This window comes from Camelina sativa, chromosome 16 (assembly GCF_030686135.1).
Source record: "Camelina sativa cultivar CO46 ecotype springtype chromosome 16, ASM3068613v1".
NCBI lineage: Eukaryota > Viridiplantae > Streptophyta > Magnoliopsida > Brassicales > Brassicaceae > Camelina > Camelina sativa.
In genome coordinates this window covers 22267026-22289129 of record NC_141895.1, presented here as the reverse complement: position 1 = coordinate 22289129, position 22104 = coordinate 22267026, and the positions used below count along the sequence as shown (strand labels likewise).

Here is a 22104-nt window from a genome sequence, read left to right as displayed (position 1 = left end):
ATATTAATTGCTTTATTAAATCACCTCACCTAACCTGACTAAGTTAATTAGGATACTAGTAATTCCTTTTACCCACTGCTAGAAATTTTTTGTTTTTTGTAACAACACCAATATACACTAACAAGATAAAAAAAATACTAGACGACTGATCAAGGAGATTCATAACCATATTTTTAAACAAAGTAGTTGGAATTATGGGATTCTTCTAGTTTAGTAAAAAAAATAAAACCAATGTAATCAAGAGTAGTAAAATATTGTTCAATAATCCTTAACTCTTAGATAGTGACATTTTGATGCCGACTTTGAGTACTTATAGAGATAAATAAAATTAAAATGTTGTTTATGTCAAACACATGTAACCAACTAAATTACAAGATGAAAAGGTGATTGATACTCAACTAAATTGTGCCTCTCTAGTATTAGTTAGGATTACTTTAATAGTTTTGTAGAGAGTATGTGTACGTAGTGGTAAAACGATAAGAGTATTGTGTGCATGAGATCCTACGACAAAACAAAACAAATAAAAAAAAACACATACACACACACACAACTAATCGTAATCAATTCTTAAACAACCTAACGGTCCTAAGTCCCAACCTAATTCCACACTCACCCAAAGGCAATTAAATACCCATCCTCCCACATCGATTGATCTACCATAATCTATTCACCTAAACATAATTTCAAAAAGAAAAATCGTTTTCTCCAGATCTCCTTTGATCAACCCTGTCTTTTCCATACTCCAAAAATGATACGTTCCTCACGACAAAATTCCTTTGAGCAACGTGTTGTTGAAAACCTGAATAATCAAAACAGGAAAGTACTCTCCGGGCAATATGGTGTGGAAGAAAATTCTCGAGTAGACTTGGATGGATTTCGACAATTGATTTCGAGAATTGGTTGCTATGATGCTGTAGAGGATGTGAAGCTTTTTAAGCATATAGTAAAAGATGGCGATCACTCCATAACGAAGGAGGAGTATCTTCAAACTGTTAATGTTGTGCATCCATCTATGGCCATGAGGGCATTTTTTTTTTTTTTTTTTTTTTTTGTTGACAAAAAAAAAATGCCCTCATGGCCATAGATGGATGCACAACATTAACAGTTTGAAGATACTCCTCCTTCGTTATGGAGTGATCGCCATCTTTTACTATATGCTTAAAAAGCTTCACATCCTCTACAGCATCATATTCAATTTCTTGTTTTATTGAATTGATTTTCAATCGATTTATGTCGTACAGATCTGCTGTTGTGAACTATTTCTAATGATTCACAACTGATGCATTTCATAATTGATTTTCAATTGAAATTATCTGCTGTTGTGAAATTTTTAGGGGTTTCTCTGTAAATTTCGTATAATTTTTTTGCTCGTTGTTGTTGTGGATTGATTGATGCATAAATCTGGTTTCTTTGGTTCGATTCTTGTAGTATTATTTTTGTTTTGACTTTTTGGATTATTAACCCTTCAAATGATATCAAATTTGATCTTAAAGGTGAGAAGATGAGAATCCAATGTATGAGAGCACAAGAGCTGAGCTTGGTCTGGTTGTTCTGTATTTGAACAAAACGGAGGCGAGAGACAAAATTTATGGTAACCGTTAGAGACACAGCTTTGTTCGATTCTTATGAATCTTTATATTCATATTTACGCTTCATCATATCTTCTTCTGTGATCAAACTGTTGTCTCAGTGGCTTATTATTACCCAGTTCTTAATGCATTCTTTTGTTACCTCGTTGATGCAGGTGCTTGCAGTGGCAGTTTACAATCACTACAAGAGGATATATCACGAATCAGCACAGAAACGGTTAGTTCACTCTCTTAACATTAAAATGTTATGGTATCTTGTTTTCTTGTTAAGTTTCTTTCTTGGAACTTTTGTGTGCTCTGTGCGTCTTTTAGTATATTCTTTTGTTTATTATGTTTACTCTTTATTACTTTGATAGTTATCTACTTCAATGAAGTGATTAGTTAAAAAGAATGATCAATAGTCTTCGTGTATACATTGCTCCTGAACTACGTTGATTGCTTCTACTAGCTGATGTGATAGAAAGAAGTGGATTCATGTTAAATGCTTGTTAGTTGCGACTACTAAGACATTGTGATAAATGCTTGTTAGTTGCAACTACTAAGACTTAGACTACTATATGTCTACATCATACTTAATCTCTTTAATACTTGTATGTGTGATAAATGCTTGTTAGTAATTTGGTATTGATTGCTAACTACACTAACCACAACTTGTAGTTTCACATTTAAACCCGACCCTTAACACAGACCATCACTTTTTCACACTTTGATCTTTCACATTTAAACCCTTCTTCTCTCCTTTGATATTTCATTCCGCTTTCACACCTAAACCCTTCTTCTCTCTTTGATCTTTTCATTATAGTTTCACACTTAAACTCTTCCTTTCTCCTTTGATCTTTGACACGGTTATGGATTCTTATAATCAATCTTCAAGCTTTTTTTACCTCTTAACCAGTCAACAACCTCCAATGTATGAGAGTTTTCCATCAACAGATATCCCAGTCTTTAGTACCCAATGTACTGATGTTCCAACCCTAGATCAAGACAAACCTAAGGAGCGTTTTAGCAGACGGAAATGGTCTCACACAGAAGATGTGGCGCTGATCAGCGCTTGGCTCAATACTAGTAAGGATGCTATAACTGCAAATGATCAAAAAGGTGGTCGTTTTTGGGCGCGCATTGCAGCTTATTATGCTAAAATGCTTAAGCTAGCTGATGCGGACAAGAGAGAGCCCACTCACTGTAAGCAAAGGTGGCAGAAGATTAATGAACACGTTTGCAAGTTTGTAGGAAGCTATGAGGCTGCAACAAGACAGAGAGCTTCTGGCCAGAATGAGGATGATGTCATGAAATTGGCATACCAAATCTTCTTCAACGATTACAAGATAAAGTTCACCCTTGAGCATGCTTGGAGAGAGCTTCGACATGATTAGAAATGGATTGCATCTTCGACTAAAGGTACTGCAGGGACGAAAAGAAGGAAGTGCAACGACGGTTCTACACAAGATACAACTCCAAAGGGAAAACTCATGGAGAGGATGAATCGCTTAGTCGTCCTCCTGGTGTTAAGGCTGCAAAGGGAAAAGGAAAAAAAAACAACAACACAACAAGCACAACAAGCACTTGCGATGAACAGAAGGCTCTCTTGGAATTTCAGATGTTGGAGCTCCAAAGGATGTATGAGATGAAGGAAAAGGATTTTGCTTTGCAAGAGAAGGCTTTTGCTATGCACGAGAAGCAAACCAAGCATACTATGCTTGAAAACCTAATTTCAAAAACAGAAACACTAAGTGAAACAGAAAAGGCTCTAAAGGCCAAGTTAATTAATGACATGTTGTCACACTAATCAGTTTGAGAGTTTATGTAGTATGTTGTTTCTTTCAGTTTCTGTACTTTGACAAGATCGGTTGTATGTTTGTGTGTTCTTGAATGAATATGTTCTTGTTTTAGTTTGTGTTGTGTTCTTGTTTCAGTTTGAGTTTGGTTTGAGTTCTTCTTTGAGTTTGTGTTATGTTTTTGTGGACACTTTATAAGTGACTTAACTGGAGAGATAATGTTTGAGTGTTTGTTATTGGATTTATATATGAGTCCACATCTATATGCATGCAGGTTCGTTTATGTCCCAAGAGAAGGCAAACAATGCTCTTCTCATTCACATTAGGAGGACGATCCCACTCACAAACAGAAGGGGAAAGCCTCAGTTCTGTCCATTTCACCTTTCAAATTCTGTTTTGCTTGTAAAACAAGTTCTGTTTTTTTAAAATGTAATGCTAAGAAACTTGTTAAGAAACTTACCATTGGAGAGATAAATTTTACAAAATCTTTTAAAAGTTTTTAGTAACTAAATTTGTATTTTTGGTGATTATAATATTTCTAACAAACTTGTTAAAAAACTTACCAATGGAGATGCCCTAAGGATTTTAAAAGTTCTCTTATTTTCACACATACACACACAAAATAATCTTCGTTACGTCTCATAGACATTTTCAACGCCACCTTTAAAATCAAACTACTTCGCGTTTATAAATATAAAAAATTAGGGGAAATAATAATCAACATTAGACTGTATTTTCTAACATTAAAAGAGTAGACAACTTTTTTTTGGTTTTAGATTCTTTTTCTTAGTTTCTAAGAATCTAGATTAGTCAGCTCTAAATTTTGGCCACTGTTCTTAGTAGATAACTAGATATTGATTCCTTCTTAACATCACTTTTAAAAAACACTTATTTTCCAAATAATATTATAATCGAGAAAAAGTTGAGAATATAAATTGATTATAACAAATGGGGTCAAAAACAACTGAGCAGTTAAATGTTTGTACTTTAAGACAATGAACTATCACAAAGACAACAAGAACCAGGTGAAAACATTACATTTGCTTGGTTTCTTTTCTATAAGAGAGCTTCGACGTCTATCTCCACGAAAGAGCATGGATCAGGGATGTCGAAGTTGTTCAAAACCTGAACGAAACAAAATAAAGACAGAAAACGGTTGGAAACAAATAATAATCTGGCTAGTTTTTTGGATTCGAACAAGCATACACATATATGAGTGTACCTGGGGATGCACGATCCCGAAGTTGCCAATTTGTTTCCCTCGGACAACGATGCTAGCTTGCCTGCCCGGTAGAAACTCAGGCTCCTGTTACAGAACGCAATAGAGAGAGAGACAGAGAGATTAGGATCTTGAGTGAGTCGATTATGAGAAAGCATTAGATGCTTGTGAATGGTATGGAGAGAGCTTACTTGAGAGAGCTTTATATAGTATCCGGTATTGTCATTGACTGGTACAAATGGGATTGCCATCACTTCCATGATTCTATCGACAAGGCCATGGATAAGCTGAATCAAGAATTGTACAGAGAAAGCATATCAATTGATTAAGTTGTGAACATATATGTTAATATATTGAATTAGTGCAAACATATATGGCTAACAAAGGGAATTCATACCTCAAATCCAGAAGTAGCACCACAATGTAGTGCAGCAAGATGGCGTCGATTGGATGCACCAACGTCTTTGCTTTCATCCAACATTGCCACATCACTGATTTCATAAATCTTTTTGAACCAAAAGAAACAACTTTTATCATCAAGGCAACACTCAAATCTAATATCTAGCTAATCAGTCACCAGAGATGTTTACCTTAATTGGTTTAGGGTGGTCTTTGTTTGAGCCAACAGTTTTCAAAATTCCAGGCATGAGAGTCCTCCTCATGGCCTATTACCACATAAAATGAAACAATTTTCCTCAATTAGCACAGCACTAGCATTAAAGAAGTTTATAAAGAGATGACCATAGGACTCAAGACGAACCTCAAAGTCAGCAGACCGCGGGTTCGCAATTATTACTGCTGAGTTATCATCCTCTCTATTTAGCATTGCAAAGTTTTCCTTGCGCGAACATATTAGCCACGTTACCACTTCAGTGTACACATTCATCGCAATCTAAAATTCAAAATACAAAGATAACCTTCGTGAGAAAGAGAAACAAATGCTTTAAAGTTAACTTCACGTGAAACACAGATCACTGTGAGCTGATGCAAAATCAAAATGGAGGTGCTAATACCTCTATTCTGAGAAGATCGGTGAGCTCATTTAAAGGCAGTGGTTTAATCGAAGCAGGCGATCTTGTTGGAAGGTTATTGAAACCATAGGCGATGGCAACATCCTGGTGAAATATAAGTAAAATTAATTAGTTATATAGAGAATCATCACAACGGCAGCAACACAGAAAGGTTTGGATTGTCAAAATATACCTCCATAACATCACAAGGGTGGAGAACGTCACTCCTGCTGGGGGATACATGTACTTTTATGGCACATTGGTTATCACTAGACTTTGCTGGCTCAGCATGTAGTTGCATTCGGGTCAGCAGACTTGTAACCTGAAAGATACGAAGCCCATTTCACAAAAAAAAGATGATTAAAATCATTGCAGAGTAGAATTTAGAGACCTGAGACAGAAGGAAAATCACAGCAGACATGTGAAACCGATAACAGAAAATTTCAGGCTATGAGAAGTAACAGTTTGCTTTGTATTCTGCAGTAAACCCAAATGATGCATACAGATTTTTATGAAAACACTAGCTACAGGTAGAAGGATAAATCCGTATACAAATGCTAAGGTTTCTAAAATAGCCATCTCAAGAAAGGAAATGAGATTGGTTCATTTATAACAACTTGACAGCAGTGATGTATATATTACCTGTTCCACCTCCAAAGAGACTCTAATTGAGTCTGTAATATAAGAGAGAGAAACTTCCATATCATAGACAGCTAAATCCGGACAGATATATGACTTCCCGTCATCATATGTAACTTCAACAGGCTCAATCTCAAACTTTCTCTCACAATACTCTGAAAATGTTGTAACCTGGAACATGTTGAATGACTAGTTAGATATTGATTTTAAGTTGAGCACACTAGTTCTGATCTGTTTGCAGCATACCATTGTATTCAGAACAGTCTTGGCCTTCGTCAAATCAGTTGCTGTGCATTCAATGAAGACATTCTTTGTCTGCAGTGTAATTGCAGAATGTGCACCATTGATAATAGGTGGCAACGACAGCACAGTTCTGCAAAAGTGAACTTTCATTATGTTCACTACATAATTTATTTATGATATGAAAATTACTGTGATTGGTCAAGAAAGTAATTATTATAGATTGATAGATATCTTACTTAACCAAAGTTAATTTAATAGGTACTAGGAAGAACCAAATACCTTTTGCTGTCGTATAATACAGGGAAGACGGGTGAATTCTCGATTATGTGTAGAAATTTTTTTAGCTTCATATCTGACTGCAAACAAAAGTAAAGAAAATCAATCACACAATAAGGATACATTGCAGAGGAAAATCCTTCGGAGAGCCTACGTAGTTATTCAGTATGTAAACACTTATGTAAACTCATAATACATGTCCACCAAGTATCAGTTCAGCGATATCTTTCGTAGATTGTTTGCTTCAAAGAAATTATAGTTTCACAAGAGCAACAAATGTCCCAACACAATTACCAGAGTAAGAGTTTAACTATTTACCTTGTAAAATTCCATTAGTTCGTCAGCCCTGAAGCTCTTTGTCTGCGACCACGAAATTAGGATTAGGTACATATATGAAACCATCCTGAACTAAATTTTCACTATGTCGAAGCGAGAAATTGCACCAGAAATGAAAATGCTTTAACCAGATATACTAGTTGAAGGTAATGAACCCATAAGGATATTTTGACTTACTTGCTTCAAAGGTACAAAATTTATATCCGTTGGCGGCAGAGCCTGAAAATAGTAAAGAACATAGTGTCAATGGCTCACAGGAAAAGCTCAACCAAAAGAATGTGTCTACATAAACTGAAAGGAACAGACTGTATGAAAGTCTGATAATGAGAAGTACACCAAATTAGAACAGATACACCAAATGTACAAGTAAAGAAACAAGAGAGAGATAAAAACAAGAATAAGAAAGATGATAACACATAATTACCTCGTATGTGAATGGACCCTGCAATGTATCAAGGTCATGCGTTCCGATTGCAACCAGGGTTCTTCGCCTGAAATATGTAGATAAGATAAACGAACATCACATCATTTGAAGAGAATGGAACCTTAGTAATCAATGGAAGCCATATTTTTAATCCCAAAAATGCAAATCACACAATGATGGTAGCTAATAATGCAAGAGAAACCGAATTTTATCCTATAACTTACCGGCAAATATTCTGATGCAGCTTATCCTGAAGATCAATGAAGCTGTTGTAACGAGCCTCGTCAAAGGAAACACCTCTCAAAACAGCACATACAACAAATGGACGAATCTCCGATGTCTACAAAAAGGAAAAAAAAAATATAACTATAGATACAGAAACTTTCAATCATGAAGGTGGTTGCGAAGATAAAGATCTCTTTACAAACCTCAGGTTTAACTTTCATTTGAAGCATCTTGTCTTTGCTAATGTCAGCAAGGATATCGTAGGTATCTCCTGTTTCTTGTTGAAAACGCGAAGAGCTTGTGCAAGCCCTTCGAGGCAAAGCAAATCATATCTGCAAATAGATTTAAGATACAAAATACCAAATCAGTTCCCTAATTTATCTATCTATCTTCTTCAACAGCATACATAAATAGCTAGAGGAGGAGTCGTAATTGAAACCTGTTGGCAGGGATTTCAATCTTGTAGATGATTTCTTCATCTTCATCAGCTTCTTCGTCGATATGCTTTTCTTTCCTTATAATTGCCTTCTCAGTAGTCTACTCATCGATTCAAAATAAAACTTAAAACGCACAGATCCTCACTCACTTAAGACGTTCACCAAGGAGATAATTCCAACACACTCACTCAACCACATCATCAAGCTCGATACCGAAACGGAAACACAGATCCTCGAACTCTTCCTGAGCTATCAAATTCAAAAAAAAAAAAGGTAAGAAGACGAGGAATCAGAGAGGAAGAGAAGCAGAATTGAAAGTAGAAGAGAGAAATTGAATGAAATTACTGTAGGATTCTCCAAGGGCAGCGAAGAAACGGTCTCTGCCAATACTGATGGTCTGCATTCTCCGATCTTTTCGAGTTCTCTTGTGTGCAGCAGATTTAGGGGGGGGGGGGGGGGGGGGGGGGGGGGGGCTAGGGTTTCTCTCACTAAGCGTTTTTTTTTTTTTTAGTGCAAAGAGGCTAAGCCAAAGTAGAAGAAGAAGACCACTTTTCACTTTTATATTAAAAATAAATCTCTTGATTTTACATTTTTTATCCGGCAATTTTCCTTTTTATTTAATTAATATTAAATTCATTAATTTAACCAGACTAGTTTGAAACTAAAAATGAGTTGAGCTTTGTTAAAAAAAAAAACTAAAATGATTTCATATTAATTAATTAAATAAAATAAATTAGAGAAAACAAAACCTTCAGCCAAAATTTTGGAGTCTCTGTCTAAGTATATAATCCTCAGTATAATAGGATTTAGAATCTAGAATGGTGAAAACAAACCTTTTGTTGCCCTCTCAAGTAGACATTTGGCAAATACTATTTACATCTGGAGAAACCTACAAGAGATGATGGTACATTATATTTAAAACACATTGTTTCAATCTTTTTAGTCTACAGATTTAAGGAAGAGTTTTTTTTTTTTTTTTTGGGGTAAAAACCTTTAAAGCTCGTAGCAGAATCGACCTGAGAAACCTTTCTCTCTATAAAAAACTAGCTGTGTTTCGAATGCTATCTGAAAACGTGACCCCCGTTTTGTTGAACCCGGAGATTTTCTATAAGGGACTGGTAGAATGACTTGAGTCCCCGGATATCATTACCCTGCAAGGAGAAACTATGTTTAAGCACACGACGAGAGAAATTTCATCTATACCTTACGGTAGTTTGAGCGAGTAATAAACTTATCAAACCTGCAACTTTTGGCAATACTGCTCCGCCAAATCTTGTGGGATATGTGCTTCTGGAAAACTTTTCGACATCAGATGCATGAGAAACGCATTACCATACTTTTCATACATCACTTTCTGAGCCGTGATGATTTCCCCAAACAAGGCGTGCTGTTTCAATAAATACAGATGCATAGGGAACAATGAAAATTCAGTCAGTTTTGGAAATAATTCTCTAGTAGTTTTTATACAACAACTGCAACTAACAGAAAACTCCAAAAATGGAAAGAGAAATGAGGTTTCTTATGCTTACAGTAGTTGCATCCCTGAAATCGAAGGATTTATTTAGTACACTGTACAAACAGCAGTTTGTTGCAAAAGTTTCGATCATGAAATTCTGAAAACCTGGAACCTGAAAGCAAATAATCCTTGGTTATGACATTTGTGGTTCTTCCATAACGAAATGAAAGTTTATCAATGTTATTTAGCAGGCAAACCTTCTCCTCGCTATATGGTTTGGCGCACCAATCTTTAATAAGCTTGATAAATATCTGTACGCAAGCCTATATTTATGGCAAAGAATAAAAACAAGAGGGTATAAGTAAGCGATAAAGATCATCAAAAGGATATGAATATGCAACACAAGGGAAAGTGTTTACAAACCTTACGTACTGTAATATCCTTGTGATTACAGGAAGAGGTCAAAAGCAGCTGCATCATACGGTCTAGGTAAGCCCCACTTTTGGGCGTAAGAAATACAGAAGAAAGATCGTGTGTGGCTATCACATGAAGAAATGTATACAGCGTCCTTTGAAGCTCTATCCGTTCTCTAATTTCCTACACAGGGACAATAGGATATATATATATGACTGGATATAAAGGATGCTACGATATCAACAATTCTCAAGTTGCAATTGCACAATATCCAGGAAATCATGTGCGGAGATGGAGCTAAAAAGAAAACCAAACAAAATATGGTACCTCATTAACAGTCTCAGCCTCATTAACATCTTTTGGGATTTCATCGAAAATCCTCTCAGCAACCACGGGATATACTTCTTCCAGTATTTCACGGAGAGCGCTGTTGAACTTGCAGATAAGCTGATTGAGTAATACCAGGAAACCAACCGTTTCCTTAGGCTGCAACAACATACATACACAGTATGAATATTTGTTGATGAAGTTATAAATTAGTGTGCCCAACGCAGCATCATTACACAAAACTAAGTATATTGATCAGTAGATATTCTTCTCAGAGAAGAAGTGAATCGTAGGATTTCAAATAAATATCAATTTGAGGAAATGAAAGCAGTTGAGCATTGAATTATCAATTATGTAAGGTGAGCTTTGAAATTTTTCGTTATACCTCACTGTCAGCAAGTAGCTGTTCCAAAGCCTTGGGAAGATAAGGGAACACAGAGGATCCAAGGGTATCAACCATACGGTGTATGAATGATGTGACCTGCAGAGAAGAGGAAAAGCTATTCACTGACCTGTGATCAATAACTTAATATAAAGGAATATGGAACACTACTGATTACAATATGTCTACTTATTAACATACAGCTAAACACATACCTTACTCCGTAAAGGCTTGACCTTTGGAAATGCAATTAGAACCCTTAGAAGCACATCTAGTGTCTACATTATGGAGAAGGTTACCAATTGTTAGAAAAGACAGCAGTTTCAACTAGGACAGTGAATTAAATACAGTCGACAGTTGAAGTTGCATTAAGTACAAAAACATTAAAAGACAGGTTGCAAAGCAAAACATGATTAATAAGAGGAAAAAGAACTATTTTTATACAAACCTGCTTAAACATGAGACCAATTCCAGGACGACTCCCAGTAACAAGACGTTCACTGAAGCCCTGAATTTTAAGCAAAAGTGTAAGAACAAGCCCAGAAATGGCAAAATTTTAGGTACCTAGTAACAAATCTCGCATACAGAAAGATGTCTTTTTGGAGAAACTAGAATTAACGGAGCACAAACCTTGCTGAGAGCATTAATTGCCACAATAGCAAACTGGATATTTGCAATTTTCACAGGAAAGTCTTCTGAATTTGCAACTTTCGCCTGCTGAACTCCTGCCTCAATCTGGTACAATCACATCATATGGAAAGAGAGTGAGTATACCTGACAATGAATGATGCCAAAAAGTTTCAGGAAACAAGAGAATGGTAGAAACAACAACCTGTTGACAAAGAGGGGTAAGCAGTAAAGACAGATACTCTGACTACTTTTCAGCTGGGACATCCTCCAACCCTATGATTAAGCCAATAGCCTACAGAAAACCGCATTAAGAGTTAGAGATTATATTTTACTGTGCTGAAACAAGTTTCTTTTCCAAGCCAGACGTACATATATGAAAACAGAAGCATCAAGGGGCAGTCATAACCTCAAAAATGTGACTACCATCTTCAGTTCCAGAAAGTTCTCTAGAAGCATAGTTCATGGTCGTCAACTGGGACAACGTATCTTGAAGGTTCTGATTTTTCAAAAAACGATGTGATTAGACAAAAAAAAGTAAAGAAACAAATACATCTGATTTACAGGATTGGGTAACTGTCTTAGATCAAAGAAGCTGTCGACAAGAGAAAACCAAATCCTTACCTGCAGGATCTCGTCAATGAATGGTACAAGCTTTGATTTTAACAATTTCACGACTCTCATGAACAAGTAACATGCTCTACGGCTCACATAAACATTCTGGTGATGCAGACCCCTTTCGTCAAGAAAAGCACCAAGAACATTCGGAATGTACTGGGAATTTTCGTGAATAAACTTCAAGTACCTAGTTATATTTTCCAAGTATACTAGTGCAACAAGTCTATGAGAATGACCAGGGAACTGTGTGGTCAAGATCATTGGAATTAGTTCACTCAAACACCCAGATCCTGTTTTCATGGCCTCCTCGGTCAGAGACTCTCCGAATGAATACAAAAGCGAAAGAGCAGCTTCCACTTCTTCGACATTTCTCTCGGATGTGGACTCAACAGCATTTGCTAGTGAGTTACGAATGAAATGCTGACTCAGTTCGGGAGCAACACAGCCCACGGTACGTAATAAGACAAAGAGGTCTTTTCTAAACTCGGACATTCTATCTTCCTCTTCCAATCCAACTTTATCAAGTGAATTAAGGTCATTACGATACATAGGATCATAGCATATCTGAATTCTTATCACTTCAAGTATCTGAGTGATGTGGAGCAGCCTGTGTTTAAAAAAGCGTCGCCTAGACGTGCCTGGGCGAGAGGCGAGGTGATTATAAGGGTGTAGCGCCTCTAGTAGATGAGGCCAGGCGGTAGACCAAAGGCGCTCGCTTCGGGATGCCTTGCCATGGAGCCCGCCTCATCTCGCTTAGCGCCTGCAATAGTAGGAGGTAATATATGGTTAAACCTCAATATTTTCTCAATATTTGCTTACTTAAAATGTTTCTAGAATGATTTTGTTGATTGCCGTGAATTTATTGCTAGAAGCCCTAAACTTTTTTTGCATATAAAGTCAAACTTCACTATTAGCTTCGTAGTTTCACGATAGTTTTTCCTCTCTGATCTAAGTCTCTACTTTCATAGGAGGAGATGATGATACTGAAGTCTATGTCGAAGATGACGAGTTTGATGATGATGAGATGGATTTTTAGGCTTTGTGTTTAAGTTTTAAACTTTCGTTGGATTTGCTTCTACTTTGTTTTCATTTCTCTGTTTCAGACTCATGATTGGCTTTTTCTTTGTTTTCAAATCTTTCTCTATGTTTCAATTTCAAATGATAAGCTATTGGTTTTAGACTCAGGTTGTGCTTACATGGTAAGGAATCGATTATTTATGACTAACCTTATGTCTGTTTTTTGCAGTTGCGCCTCATACACCAAAGGCGTGGGGCGAATCTCGCCTAGGCGCAGGGCGCCAAACCTACCCTCTGTCGCCTCACCTTGCCTCTCGCCATTTAAAACACAGGGAGCAGCTGCTTCTCTTTTAATGCAGGGAGGCCTTTGAGAGTGGAAACATAACCTAGGAGAAACTGGACGATGCTAAAAGTAGATTCCACCTTACAGTTCTGCATAACACGAAAAACTGATGGCAGAACTTCGTTCAGCAAGTCCATGGAGACTGCCTTGGTTTCCTCTGAGTTCAACCGCTTATGGCATTCTAGAACCTCAACAGCATAGCCAGTAAGCAAAGCAGATACTTTTGCTACCAATTCCGACTCAGCATCTCCGGATGCTAAACCAAGAACACGACTTATTTGAAGGGTCTGCAAAAGGGTCCGTTTTGACTGCGGATCCATCCGCTTAGAAACCATGGCTAAGACACACCCAGCTGCTGCACCGCGGACATGATCAGACAATCCATCAGACAGAATCAATTCAAACAGTAACGGAACAAATGCATCATTTGCAACCAATCCAATGTCAATCCAAGAGACAAATCTTCTCATGCAATCTAACACAGTGGCAGAAAGATCAGGATCGGAATTCCTGTACAACGATACAATGTCATACCATGCTCTAGCAATCTGAGGGACACATTGCTGCCACATTGCATCCTTGACCTGAGCAGCCACAGTTATCTCTTCCGGTGTCCGTGGGTAATCCAAGCTAATCAACTCATCATCCAAGTCATTCAAAACCCGACAAAACATATCGATCACAACAGCTCCTTTGCTCAGGTGACCCATAAAATCAACAAACACCGAAGACCAAATCAAAGGGTACTCAAAATAGATCAAAGTAGCCAAAACCTGTGCAAGCTTGTTCTTTACAAACGGTGGCCCTTCCACAACTCTAACAGCATTCTCAGTATCAATAACCTCAAGACACGCCATTCAAAAAACTGATTTCCTGACATAACTCTTCTCATCCAACCTCAAGGATCCATAATTAACACTCAAAACATCCTGCAGCGCTTGCAGGCACCAGAACTGAACTTGGACAACGTTACAAAACCATAACTTATCAATACATATACTACAAATAGATGGAGTTTCTTTCATTATCCGACAATACTCAACCGCCCGAGACTTCAACGCCGAGTCACCAGATTCAAAGCTAATTATAATTGCCTTTTCAAGGTCATCCATTGTGTTTAACAACCCTCCAAAACAGAGATTCATAATCCAGTCCTGCTTAATTTGTATAGAAGTCAAACAATGGCTCGGATTAGTATCGTCAGCTAGCTCTCAGCCTTCACCGTCCTCTTCGATTTTGATAACGAAGAAGAAGAAGAAGAAGAAGGAGAAAAAAACGAAACTTTTTAAGTGGGTTTCGCTTGAGGGCTTACCAGAAGTAAGGATCTCGGCGATTAAGCGATTTAAAAGGATCGATTTTTGGAAGTGAGCTGTTGAGTAGAAAAGGGGAATTTGAAACCCTAGTTTTGAGTTTCTTCTTCGAATTCAATGTTTTCTTTAGTAAATATAAATAATTTTTGTTTCTGATGAGAGAGCTTGTGGAGATTTTATATATATATATGAAGAAATTTGTGAGACTTCTTGGAAAGAAGACAGGAGCGTAGGGTTTTAATTTTACATATACTGACTTTAATTCCTTTAATTATTATTATGTGGCCTGCTAAAAAAAATTATAGTTGTAAATAAATAAGGGAAATCTAGGCATATAAATTATTTTTTCATTCCCATCATTTACAGTATATCGGATTTTATTAAAGTTTTAAACCGACTTTAACATATATAACCCAAATCGGGTCCATGGGCTTTTTGTATTGTGTAAAGTGTGAACCATATCGATTCCCTTGGATATATGACTTGTATAAATAAACTTTCAGTTATATCAATTTATGAATTAATTTAAATTTCTGAAAATTTTGAAATTAAGAATCGTCGATTTCTTTTTGAATAAAAGAGATTCTACGTGGAATCTCATATATCCCCTCAGACCAAAGACCAAAACAGATTATATAGTTTTGTCTTAGACGCCACTCGAACTAGCAACTTATAGACTTTTTGCTAAAGATCTATAACATAACTGCTACCATTACTAGAAACAATTATATTTCTATCTAATGTTTTTTGATGTAGACAATGTATATGTTCTAGCTAAATTACACCACACTCGTGTAAAAAGGATGTTCTTGCAAAATTAGAGACAACCTAACATTTTCAAATTCTTCTTTAAGCTCAAAGCTAACGTTTTACGATAGATAATATTGATGACCCATCAGCCATCACCGACGTAAAGTTTGTTTTTTCTTGTAGAATCATGTTTTATGGTCTACAAATTACCTTCATTTTGAACTCTTAAAGAAAACTTTCCGATTGTTTTTTTTTTCTTACCAAATTGGACCGTTCCACATTCTCAAAAGGCAAAAAACCCTCCAAATTTATACAGCTATGTTTAGCATTTATGGTCCATCGAGTAATATTTATACAACTTCCTGTCAATTTGGTAAAAACCATCAACAACCCGAGGGTAGAAATCTACACCTCAAATTCAGAAATTGTCGAAGTCGTCTCACCTTTGCGCTTGCTAATTAAGAAATATGAGCTATATTAGCTCTTTGTCCCAGCTTAAAGATTATATATATGTCGTCCCAAAACTAAAACTAGCACGCAAAGATGTCTCGGCACTATACAAACATAAAAGAATACATCATTCCCGACAATCTCGGCAAGTGCACTATTCAATTTAACTGATTGATTCAACCAAAACTAAAAATCAAAAGCTTTTTTACCTCGTTTATGTAGTGAAAAAATTACTTCGTTTACTCCCAATTAATCGCTCGTCTCGAAAAAGAAAGTACCGATTTTTCATTAACTTTGTAATCGTGCTGATTCTATAGAACAAAAAAAAAAAAAAAAAAAAAGAGAATCAAACCCAACCTTACCCAAATTAGAAAACCTTATACTATGTGCCATGTGTATCCGTATACGGTAAACATCGAAAAGATCTGAGGGAAGAGGGCACAATACTCAGAAGTCAGATGCAAAGTGCCCAAAAAAGAAGGTGTAATAAGAGAAAGTAAAGAGAGAGTAAGTGAGAGAAACCTCCTCTTCTTTTCCTTTCATGCCACGACAAAACTTCACCGCCACCTGTTTTGTCTTTAGTCTATATATAATTGCTAATTTCGCATTGTCACTTTTGTTCAATATAATTTGTTTGCTTATAGCTATATATTACCAGGTACGGAGCTCGCGTTATCGCAGAAACTCATTTTAGTAAAATATTTATTATAAAAATTATTTAAATAAATTTATTTATTAAACTATTAGGATTTCTAAACTATCTAATAAAAATTTCAAAAACATATAAATTTTTGAAATATTTTTATATCTTTATTAAAAAATATTCTTTAAAAAATAAGCTTACCTTCATATATGATTAAATAAATAATTATCAATGTTACATACATCAAATTAAACAAATTTTTACGATTAATTGCCATGAAATAACATTGCAACCGTGTTATTTCGTTAGCTTTTATTCGTCGTAACCTTTCGTTCGCATCTTTACAATGTAACTTTTTATCTGTGTTTTTTGTCGTAATTTTTCGTAAAATATTTTTTAATTTCTGAAAAAATAAATAAATGCAATCTACAGTCGTGTCTTCTCTTCTTAACCTTACAATCATATTTTTGTATATTTTATGAATCGTTACAACTTATTCTCTTGTTGTCAAATATGATATGTAAATGATTATATTGTTAAATTTCTTTTTTTTTTTGTTTTAAATGATAAAATTATGAATACATTGTAACAATTATGACACTATAAATTTCTTAAATAATCATATAATAAATTACAAATATTAAAAATATTAATTGAGGACCATTCTTAAAATGACATAATGATTTGTTTAATTTCATTTCTATTAATTATTTTAATATTTTTAGCATAACTCAAACATATTTCTATTTCCAAAATCAATTTTTACTTCATAAAAAATGAATATAAATATTACTATTCAGTCAATCAATAAGAAAATTACCAATCCTCTCAAATTTGAATATAACTAAACAGAAAATTATCACATATTTTATTTATTTGAATCAAAAATCAGTTATAAATTCATATAAAAAAAGAATACATCTATTTTCATAAAAGCAGTATTGTAAATGAATATATAATACAAACAACTATCGTTTTATGGATGAAACATATTTTTATATAAAACAACCTATAGTCATTAAACATTTTGGCAATTATAATAGATTATATATATATGGTTAATCCAATATTGAATGTACTTATTACTTATTTTTTCTGCGTAAGATGCTGGTTAATTATCCCGAGTCATATATAAATAAATAATATAATAAGTATTAGAGGGGAAGAATAATAGTTAGAACTTATAACAATAACATTTAAGTGTATGATATAGCATCACAATGTGCGCGTCTAAGGAAGATGGTCGGCCAATGACGGTCGGGTTCATTGCTCTCACACGCTCCTCTTTTTTTTTGGCAGTCAGAATCCAAAACTTTTTCAAAATTTTATAATATTTCATATCAGTATCTTTTGTTGTTAAAATTTCAATTTGAGTGTATTATGACTAGAACTAAATATACAAATTCCCTTAACCTAAATGAAGTTGTAGATAAGTCTTTGTCGTCAAGATAGTTTATTGGACAATTATCTCAACCGTCTTGATCACCTGTTATTTCATCTCCCAATAAACTGAATATTCCCAACTATAGAAAATATAACAGAACGAACTGTGATATTTTATTTTTATTTTTACCTTGATATTTCATAATCAGATTTTTTATAAAAGAAATAGAAATATAGAAATCCATATTGTCTTCTATAGTACAATTAGTTTTCTAATAAAAAAAGCATGGATTAGACAAAAATATATATATATATATATATATACTTGTGACAAAAAAATACACAAACATATACGAGCCAATATACTCTCATTTTCTAAAAAACCAACTTGAACCACATTTTTTAACAACTAAAACAAAAATTTTGGTTTGGATTCATACCAATAGAATGATAACCCTCGATGAATAGATGGTTGTATACCTAAAGACTGAGTATAATCAAATATTACAACGATTAACAAAATATATCAAACTGCAATAAATTTTTCACAGTGATGAGATGTCATTTCTAAAAAATTCTCTTTTAAATAATACAAAATAAAAGAAATTTGAATACAATAATGAGAAGTTATTTATATATTGATTTCTAAAAATGTAAACTTTTGAATAGACACAACTGTTTATAAAAGACACAACTCTATATTCAACAGATGCAACTTTATAGAGAGACGCAACTGTCAAAATTTTCTGTCAAAGATATAAAATAAAGAAAATTTGAATACAATGATGAGAAGTCACTTATATATATATTTATAAAGATGTGAACATTTGAATAAACACAACTGTTTGTAAGAGACACACCTCTATATTTAACAGATGCAACTTTTTAGAGAGATGCAACCGTTTAAATTTTCTGTCATATATATATATATATATATTTTTTTACGAAAAGGTACTACGAAAAATCGCAACTATTGTTGGCATTTTTTCAGATTGTTATTATTATATTTGAATACAATGATGGGAAGTTATTTATATATAAATTTTTAAAGATGAGACATTTGAATAGACACAACTGTTTGTAAAAGACACAACTCTATATTCAACAGATGCAACTTTATAGAGAGACGCAACTGTCAAAATTTTCTGTCAAAGATATAAAATAAAGAAAATTTGAATACAATGATGAGAAGTCACTTATATATATTTATAAAGATGTGAACATTTGAATAAACACAACTGTTTGTAAGAGACACAACTCTATATTTAACAGACGCAACTTTTTAGAGAGATGCAACCGTTGAAATTTTCTGTCAAATGTATATATATATATATATTTTACGAAAAAGTACTACTAAAAATCGCAACTGTTGTTGGCATTTTTTCAGATTGTTATTATTATATTTGAATACAATGATGGGAAGTTATTTATATATAAATTTTTAAAGATGGGAACATTTGAATAGACACAACTGTTTGTAAAAGACACAACTCTATATTCAATAGATGCAACTGTAAAATTTTCTGTCAAAAATATAAAAAGAAGAAAATTTGAATACAATGATGAGAAGTCACTTATATATAAATTTATAAAGATGTGAACACTTGAATAGACACAATTGTTTATAAGAGACATAATAAAGCAGAAAAAAGACAAAGAATATAATATATTTTCGGAGCTAATCAAGCGTTTTTGTCGGGTCATTGATGGTGTAGTGGATTATGGTGATTAATATACTAAGGTGGTTTGTTTGTGTAAGTTCAAACTTATGCAGGTTTAAAGAAGATCAAAGTGCCGAGTCTAGAGCCGGATGTCAAAGGTTCTAAGGGGCAACTCAATAGATTTGTCGAGTTATGTCATGCATGCTGGATGGTTTGATTTGATTTGGAAAGAAAACGATATACAAAATTATACTAAATTGAACTAATTAGAAACAAACATACATATGTATACATAAAATAGTTGTTATTCCATACTACAGTAAAACCTCTATAAATTAATAAAGTCGGGACTACGAAATTTTATTAATTTATAGAGGTTTTAATTTATCGATAAATTAATAATTATTAATTTATAGAAAAATTTTCAATATTTTGTAATTTTTAATAAAAAGTTTTTAAAACTAAGATTTAATTCTTATAAATAATATTGTTATAGAGTTAATTACAAGGAAAATAACAATTCTCATGTTTTAAAGAGAAAACTAAAAGTTTTTGATATAGTAAAAATATGGCTTAAGAGAATAACTGTTAAACAAAAATATTAGAAATAAGGTCTAACAAAAATTAATGTTCATATATCTATATATATTTTGATAATTTTATATAATTATTAATTTATACTATTGTTGAGACCATATATTTACAAAAGATGTTCAAAAAATATATTGTTTTATTATATTATTGAATTATGTCTAAAATTACATTGGTTCAAATTTGGGACCGGAAAAATTTATTAATTTATCGAAAATATTAATTTATTGACGGTACACAAGTACCAAAATAATCACTTGAATATTTAGACATGGGTTGACATCACCTAGCATGACTAAATTCACCGTCAGAAAACTAAGTTTTGACATCCCAAAAATAGTATAACTGAAATAAAAAAATACACGAGGGCATACCTTCGACAATTGTAAGAGGCAAAGAGCCGTGGTTTTGGCTCTTTTAAATTTAACAAAATAAAAGGTAGTACTAGATTTATCAAACATGATTATTTATTGGCCAACATTTCATAAGTCACTCATAAAAAAGGATGCATCATTTCACTAGGGTCTCATGAATTGGGAGTTGACATGTTAAGTCTCAATTTTTAAAACGTAGATTATAATTAATTTACAGTAGCTTATCATACCGAAAGAATGAAGATATTTTAGTTGTTCTTACAATATTAACATGTTGCATTACTTTGTCTATAAAGATGAAAAGTAAACCTTTTTTTTATTATTAGAGATGATTAATTGGTGCTCTTAATTATAAAGAAAGTAGCTTTGACCATCTAAACAAGATTCATAGAAAGCTAGGAGAAAACATTTGGAAAGAGGTCTTGAAAGACTTTGATGTGATAATACTTCCACTATCATTGTCTAGCTTGAACACATTAGGCCATAAATTTTCGGTGAAGTAAATAGAGTTTTGAAGGCATCCGTGAAACTCATGAGCCAAAACCGAGAAACAAGTATCGGGAGCCAACATAAATGCCTTGTCTCCCAAGGTCTTAACTTGTATCCATTTTGATAACTCCTCATCCATCTTGTAAACCTTGAAACCGTCCGTCATGGTATAGTTAAATCTGCGCTCAGCTTTTCTCATTCGGGGATTCTTTTTGGGGAGGCGCTCGACAACATAAAGCTCTTTACAACTTTCCACAAATCTCATGTCTCCCCAACAGTCATTAGTGATAGTTTCATCGACAGAAGTGCTTAGGTACTTAGAGATTTGAAGATCGGAACTAATACACCAAACAATGCCTTGTGAATCCAAAACATAAGTTACCCCTTTGTGAACTATAATGTCGGAGAAGTCATCACCCATTTGTTCGAGTCTCCTCAAGACATTTCCATTCCAGTAGTTGATATATCCATCCCAACCGATACTAAGAACTCCATGATGATGATCTTCTCCTTCCTTGACTTTGACAAGAACACTTCTTTGGAATCCAGGAGCCGTTACTCTTGCCTTGGGGTTGTTTAGAACCACATAGGCTTCTCGAATCTCGGAGACAGTGAACTCCAAAAGATCGAGGCTCTCGGAATAACAGCGCAACGGGTAACGCGAGAGAGGGTGAAGTACACGGATTCTCCCGGAGTTGATGATGTCCACATCGGATTTGATGATCCAGCCCTTGCTCGGAGAGGAGGAAAGAGTGACTCGGAAGAAGGCGATGTGTGAGAGAAACGCACCGGGATCATATCGGTAGACCTCGTCCTCGTCGTGTAGTAGGGTTTCGCTAGGGGCGATGGGATCGAAGTGGATGACAGGGCGGCTCGGGAAAAGGTTGTTGTTGTTGTTGTCCACACTGGAGCGCTGCCAAGATGTGCAGATGCTACGGAAGCGTTTGAGTTCGACGACGGAGAACAATCGAACGGCGATACAGTTGAGGAGCTCCTCCGGTAAGTTAGACCAATCTACTACCATGTCTCTCAAATCTGGTTGTTTCCGCTAAGGGCATTATTAGTGGAGTAACGGCCGAACATTTCTCAAAAAAGA

The 22104-nt window shown here is 34.6% G+C and overlaps 1 protein-coding gene, 1 long non-coding RNA gene and 3 pseudogenes across 4 annotated transcripts; 2 read left to right on the top strand and 3 right to left on the bottom strand.

Moving 5' to 3' along the window:
* Positions 1-654: 654 nt before the first annotated feature.
* On the top strand, positions 655-3870 carry LOC104751260 (uncharacterized). Its single transcript, XR_761755.3, has 4 exons — positions 655-831; positions 1184-1591; positions 1745-1806; positions 3639-3870. It is a non-coding gene; the product is annotated as an uncharacterized LOC104751260 (long non-coding RNA).
* Positions 2288-3478, top strand: LOC147925840 (glutathione S-transferase T3-like; annotated as a pseudogene).
* A 385-nt stretch (positions 3871-4255) lies between the features above and the next one.
* On the bottom strand, positions 4256-8593 carry LOC104751259 (phenylalanine--tRNA ligase beta subunit, cytoplasmic-like; annotated as a pseudogene). The gene is made up of 19 exons (XR_015584783.1): positions 8519-8593; positions 8367-8422; positions 8176-8273; positions 7940-8068; positions 7736-7851; positions 7512-7578; positions 7265-7306; positions 7070-7111; positions 6755-6831; positions 6479-6605; positions 6236-6403; positions 5787-5915; positions 5597-5698; positions 5344-5475; positions 5174-5248; positions 4981-5088; positions 4775-4870; positions 4587-4670; positions 4256-4489 (listed from the first exon to the last, which is right to left on the bottom strand). The product of XR_015584783.1 is annotated as a phenylalanine--tRNA ligase beta subunit, cytoplasmic-like (transcript).
* A 399-nt stretch (positions 8594-8992) lies between these two features.
* Positions 8993-14807, bottom strand: LOC147925839 (exportin-T-like; annotated as a pseudogene). Its single transcript, XR_015584784.1, has 15 exons — positions 13355-14807; positions 12004-12604; positions 11789-11878; positions 11585-11674; positions 11383-11487; positions 11201-11260; positions 10968-11030; positions 10756-10851; positions 10371-10529; positions 10053-10226; positions 9887-9952; positions 9703-9801; positions 9414-9560; positions 9165-9324; positions 8993-9062 (listed from the first exon to the last, which is right to left on the bottom strand). The product of XR_015584784.1 is annotated as an exportin-T-like (transcript).
* A 5967-nt stretch (positions 14808-20774) lies between these two features.
* LOC147925838 (putative F-box protein At1g65740) lies at positions 20775-22076 on the bottom strand. The gene has a single exon (XM_087493483.1). The coding sequence runs from the start codon at positions 22030-22032 to the stop codon at positions 20905-20907; it is 1128 nt and encodes a 375-aa protein (XP_087349609.1). The 5' UTR covers positions 22033-22076; the 3' UTR covers positions 20775-20904.
* Between the last annotated feature and the right edge of the window lie 28 nt (positions 22077-22104).

Excerpts from the sequence above, each read along its gene's own strand:
- LOC147925838 (XM_087493483.1), bottom strand. The coding sequence starts at position 22,032 with ATGGTAGTAGATTGGTCTAACTTACCGGAGGAGCTCCTCAACTGTATC.